This window comes from Salmo salar, chromosome ssa12 (assembly GCF_905237065.1).
Source record: "Salmo salar chromosome ssa12, Ssal_v3.1, whole genome shotgun sequence".
NCBI lineage: Eukaryota > Metazoa > Chordata > Actinopteri > Salmoniformes > Salmonidae > Salmo > Salmo salar.
This window is the reverse complement of record NC_059453.1, coordinates 6,585,888-6,592,500: the sequence shown is the minus strand read 5'-3', so window position 1 is coordinate 6,592,500 and position 6,613 is coordinate 6,585,888. Positions and strand designations below refer to the sequence as shown.

Sequence of the window (6,613 nt, the reverse complement as noted above, 5' to 3'; positions counted from 1 at the left end):
AGGTGAGTCATTAACTCTGAATGGTTAAGGTGAGTCATTAACTCTGAATGGTTAAGGTGAGTCATTAACTCTGAATGGTTAAGGTGAGTCATTAACTCTGAATGGTTAAGTTCAGTCATTAACTCTGAATGGTTAAGGTGAGTCATTAACTCTGAATGGTTAAGGTGAGTCATTTACTCTGAATGGTTAAGGTGAGTCATTAACTCTGAATGGTTAAGGTGAGTCATTAACTCTGAATGGTTAAGGTGAGTCATTTACTCTGAATGGTTAAGGTGAGTCATTAACTCTGAATGGTTAAGGTGAGTCATTAACTCTGAATGGTTAAGGTGAGTCATTAACTCTGAATGGTTAAGGTGAGTCATTAACTCTGAATGGTTAAGGTGAGTCATTAACTCTGAATGGTTAAGGTGAGTCATTAACTCTGAATGGTTAAGGTTAGGTATTAACTCTGAATGGTTAAGGTGAGTCATTTACTCTGAATGGTTAAGGTGAGTCATTAACTCTGAATGGTTAAGGTGAGTCATTAACTCTGAATGGTTAAGGTGAGTCATTTACTCTGAATGGTTAAGGTGAGTCATTAACTGAATGGTTAAGGTTAGGTATTAACTCTGAATGGTTAAGGTGAGTCATTTACTCTGAATGGTTAAGGTGAGTCATTAACTCTGAATGGTTAAGGTGAGTCATTAACTCTGAATGGTTAAGGTTAGGTATTAACTCTGAATGGTTAAGGTGAGTCATTTACTCTGAATGGTTAAGGTGAGTCATTAACTCTGAATGGTTAAGGTGAGTCATTAACTCTGAATGGTTAAGGTGAGGGTTAATGTTTGGGATAGGCTTAAAACAAAAATATCAAAAACACTTCCTGTCGCTGGTGTGGAACATGGCATCCCACAACACCCTGGTAAAACTGAAACGGTACTTGAAGGTAACAGCATCGCTGTAACCCCTAGCAGCCGGTTTCCACGTCATCTCCTGACGTCCACAGACATGGATGGATGTCAAATACTGACCTGGCTGTACACACACACACACACACACACACACACACACACACACACACACACACACACACACACACACACACACACACACACACACACACACACACACACACAGAGAGACTCTCTCTCTCACACACACACAGACACACACACACACAGACACACACAGACTTTCACACACACACTCATACAGACTCCCACACACACACAGACACACTCATACACAGACTCTCTCACACACACACACACACACACACACACACACACACACACACACACACACACACACACACACACATATACACCAATCACTCACACACACTCATACACAGACTCTCACAACACACTCACATACACCAAACACACACACAGACACACTCATACACAGACTCTCTCTCACACACACACACACACACACATATACACCAATCACTCACACTCACACACACTCATACACAGACTCTCACACACTCACATACACCAAACACTCACACACACACACACACACAGACGTAGGCACAGAAACAGACACACACGCTGTCACGGGTGGACCATTCATCTAGACAGCTGGTGTCAGATCACTGTAAAACGGTTTGAATATAACTAGAGGGGAGTTTTAATTCATACCACAGCGAGGGAGGGTGTGTGTGTGTGTGAGTGTGTGTGTTGAAGGGAAGCACAGTAAGCAGGTCATTGACTGAGTAGGGGATTATCGATGTTATGGGACTGTATACACACAACACCCCCCTCCCTGTAGACACACACACACTGATACACACACGCACACATACTCACACACACACTGACAGACAGGTGGTCGATCCACTCATTACCATAAACAACAACAGCATTAACATAGACGCACACACCACCTCACCACTCTCAAATATATTTCTCGTACAGCCTATAATGCCACTGCACAAAACGCTCTCCATTCCAACCAGCACTTAAACTGAATCCATATTGCAGATTTGTCCAACTCATTTCCATAACCTGATCCTGTGTGTGTGGATGCCTACAGCAGTAGTATTATTACTGGACTGAATACAGAGCAGCATATCAATCTGAACAACTAGAACAACAGCATCATATTATAGACAGGTGAGACCCTGCTAGTCCAGATTAGCCTACAGACTGAACTCAGCCCAGAGGAGAGGAAGAAGCAGCAGCAGGCTTTAATCTTACCTTCTATATACTACACATCTATAACCTTACCTTGGCCATTCTACATACTACACATCTATAACCTTACCTTGGCCATTCTACATACTACACATCTATAACCTCACCTTGGCCATTCTATATACTACACATCTATAACCTCACCTTGGCCATTCTATATACTACACATCTATAACCTTACCTTGGCCATTCTACATACTACACATCTAATACCTTACCTTGGCCATTCTACATACTACACATCTATAACCTTGGCCATTCTATATACTACACATCTATAACCTTGGCCATTCGATATACTAGTAACCTAGCAGGTAGCCTAGCGATTAGGAGCGTTGGGTCAGTAACCGAAAGGTCGCTGGTATGAATCCCTGCGCAGACTAAATAATAAATCTGTCAATGTGTCCTTGAGCAAGGTACTTAACCATAATTGCTCCTGTAAGTCTCTCTGGATAAGAGCATCTGCTAAATGACTCAAATCTAAATCTACTACACATCTTTAATCTTACTTAGGCTGCTAATATTATAGATTGACTGGTGTCTAGAGGCTGACATACAGGCTACCAACACTGACCCACAGCAGACAGTCTGCAGGATGATATACAGGCTACCAACACCGACCCACAGCAGACAGTCTGCAGGTTGATATACAGGCTACCAACACCGACCCACAGCAGACAGTCTGCAGGTTGATATACAGGCTACCAACACCGACCCACAGCAGACAGTCTGCAGGTTGATATACAGGCTACCAACACCGACCCACAGCAGACAGTCTGCAGGTTGATATACAGGCTACCAACACCGACCCACAGCAGACAGAGAATTCTTGTAATTCAGTATCTTATGGCAATTCAACACGTGGATGTAAATCAACTATAACACTATCAGAAATAGAGTCATGTCCAAACAGATTCAGATTCATACTCATATTCAGATTCAGATTCATATTCAGATGCTTACTCATATTCAGATTCATACTCATATTCAGATTCATACTCAGATTCATACTCAGATTCAGATTTATATTCAGATTCATATTCAGAAAACTTCAATGTCCTCAAAGAGACAATTCATCTTGCAGCAGTCATAAAGCATATACCATCTAAAAATGTACAATAAATAGCAGAGGATATTTACAAGGCAATAGACAGGGGAAGTGCTGATTCATATAACATTTGTTAAGTTGCAGAAATGCATTCGGAATAAAAGAGTGTTTGGCCCTATTTGTTTTAACCTTAGGTAGTCTGTACCTGCGTCCAGAGGGAAGGAGCTGGATCAGACATAGCAACACATATAGCATTATTAAGGATGGAATCATGTCTACAAATACAGGAGGAGTGAACCGCGACCATGATAGACAACATCACGGACACCAGACCAGGAGAGGGAGAAGAAGAGATGAGAAGAACTGTCATAAACAGCTCTTACCTTGTGCATTCAACATGTGTATCCAGCCGCTGAGGAGGAGCAGGAAGAGAAAACCCCAGCTCCAGCTGAAGCTCCACAGACCCAGCTTCATCCCTCTCTCTGTTGGGCCGCGGGTCACCCTGGGCGGCATCATGATCCATGTCGCCGCGGGCGGAACAGCTCCCACGGCGGCGCGACCGTTGCGCGTAATTCCATTACAATGGAGAGGCTTCATATTAGAGAGGTGATCCACGGGGACTCCACGGCTGGGTTTGGTCGGGTTAATGGAAGTAATCTCCGGTTGCGCTTTGATGTTGTTGGAGCCTCCTCCGGTGCGCTGAGCGCGAGGGAAACGGAGAGGAGGAGAAGGGAGAGAAATGTGAGATGAAGGGCTTCCACCTGCTCCACAGTGCGTCTCCTTCACCGGCTTCTCCCTGGAGGACTGGCCGGCTAACAGGCGCTCTGGGGTGGGTGTCTCCTCCCCGTGGGTCGCTGAATCAGAGTCCCTCCCACCGTCACCGGTGACAATTCCCTCGCGTCCCGTGGTGCCCGGGCGGATCAACAACTCAACCAGTGACACGAACAGCTCCTTCCCGGTCCTGGCAGCTTGGCCTCTCGGTTTGCCTTTAATAAAGTCCTCACCCTCGCCTCTCCGGGGCTCGGAAGGTTTCTGTCTCCTGTGATATCTCATGTTCATTACCAGTGATGCCGCAGGAGCAGAATTAATACATCTGAGAGAGTGGGATTTGGATTGATCCGATTATATCAGCAAGTCGGGCTACGGCCCCGATAAATCCCTGCTTGTTGTGATGTCTTCAGCGGGGATTTGTCTAGCAGATCATGTGGGTGTTTAGACAGAATTAATGGCGGGCAATAAAGCGCATAAATGATCCATTCGGGCTTTCTTATTGTGTGATTTAGAAAAAATCTATTTGTAAACCATTTGCTATCGATCCAGGCGAATTCACCAGTTAGTCTGGGTGCAGGGCTCCCGAACCGAGTCCAGGTTTGTTATGAAGTAACACTGTGGGCTTCAGAAAACCTCTAGTTAAATATTCAGGTTAACTATGAATTAACCATTCAGCGGGGTAAAATGTAGCCAGAGAGGATAAATGCAGCGGTAACTCTCCACCTCTCTCTCCCTCCTTCCCTCCCTCTCTTTCCGGTCCGCTGGGGCTTGCCGCTTGTCTCGGGTTACAACGCAGGCAGGAACCAGCCAACAGGTTAACAACAAGAAACACACCTTCCGTTAGTTACCTTCAATCCCGAATGTCTCCAACAAAACCAGGTGAAACGGAGCAGTTCAGCTGTGAGAAGGCTAGTCAGTCCGTATTAAACAACCAAAACCCACACAGCGGTTAGCTTAGCACAGGGACAACACACTGCGACACAGTTTCAGCTGTGAACCTCCTTTTTTACATCTTTAACAAGTCGACAAGGCAGCTGGAAATGTTCCGATAAAACGCCACAGTGTCTTCGCTTCTTCCTAAAACAACCTTACAATATAAATCGGTTATTTTTTCAGGGGGTTTTTTATCCAGAAAAGTTACTTTGAACAACAAGCAGCGAAGCGACGGTTGGAGAGCGGGCGCGAGTCGCGGTGATGAATGTTCTGCGTCTCGAGCGGCGCGGAGAGCGCGAACCGAACACCTGCCTCCGTCCGCTAGACGGGAACCGGACCACGGGCTTTTCAACTGAAATACCTAAACAGGGGGAAAAAAGATTTTTAGACCATAAAAAATAGACTTTCTCGAATGGTAAGAGTCCGTTTTTTTTCCCCCGGGACAGATCCTCCGGCAGTCTGAACCCAAGTCTGCTCTCAGGCTGAAAACAGAGACTAAACTAAAAGTTCCATTCACAAGCCGTCTGCCCCGCCCAGATCAACTGTGATTGGATGAGGCTCCTGTTTAACAGCGAGTCCCTTATTCTGATTGGGCGCAGTTGCAGGCGGGAGGTGGGACTTAAGGGGCTTTCAGAAGTCAGCACAACGCGGTGAACGGCGCCCCCAAACCGAGAAAACGGGAAAACGATCTGGAAATTAAATGAATAAATGACAAAGAAAAGCATTTTTGCCAAGAAATTATATATTATTAGGTACAGGGAAAAACTCCCCCTCAGGCGTAATAGGCAATATCTTTTGACAGAAACCCTTACCTGATTCCATCCAGCTACTCATAAAGCCGTATCACATCGCTGAAGGGAGATCTCGGTACCACGTTGGCCGTTAAACGGAGCATTAATATTAAAGCTGTACTACGGGGTGACCTTACCTTTAATTGGCTCTATAAATCCACCTAAAGTTGACCACCTCCTCAACACACACTAATCTAGGCAATCTTCTCGCCACACACACACCTGGAGTGGCCAAACGACGGCTCTCCTCCACTCCCTTCCTCTATTCTTCCTCTCTCTTCTCTTCTCCTCTAATCTGTCTCTCCTCCTCTAACCTGTCTCTCTTCTCCTCTAACCTGTCTCTCCCTCCTCTAACCTGTCTCTCCTCTCCTCTAACGTGTCTCTCCTCTCCTCTAACCTGTCTCTCCTCTAACCTGTCTCTCTCTCCTCTAACCTGTCTCTCCTCTAACCTCTCTCCTCTCCTCTAACCTGTCTCTCCCTCCTCTAACCTGTCTCTCCCTCCTCTAACCTGTCTCTCCTCTCCTCTAACCTGTCTCCTCTCCTCTAATCTGTCTCTCTTCTCCTCTAACCTGTCTCTCCCTCCTCTAACCTGTCTCTCCTCTAACCTGTCTCTCTTCTCCTCTCACCTGTCTCTTCCTCCTCTAACCTGTCTTTCTCTCCTCTAACCTGTCTCTCTCTCCTCTAACCTGTCTCTCTCTCCTCTAACCTGTCTCTCCTCTCCTCTATCCTGTCTCTCCTCTCCTCTAACCTGTCTTTCTCTCCTCTAACCTGTCTCTCCCTCCTCTAACCTGTCTCTCTCTCCTCTAACCTGTCTCTCCTCTCCTCTAACCTGTCTCTCCTCTAACCTGTCTCTCTTCTCCTCTCACCTGTCTCTTCCTCCTCTAACC

General features: G+C 45.8%; 1 protein-coding gene across 1 annotated transcript in view; it reads right to left on the bottom strand.

Moving 5' to 3' along the window:
* Window positions 1-5,412, bottom strand: part of LOC106593331 (protein sidekick-1) — a 607,750-nt gene extending 602,338 nt beyond the window's left edge. The window contains 1 exon segment of the mRNA XM_045692043.1: window positions 3,615-5,412. Coding sequence (XP_045547999.1) covers window positions 3,615-4,290 — 676 coding nt within the window. The 5' untranslated portion in view covers window positions 4,291-5,412.
* Window positions 5,413-6,613: the final 1,201 nt, after the last annotated feature.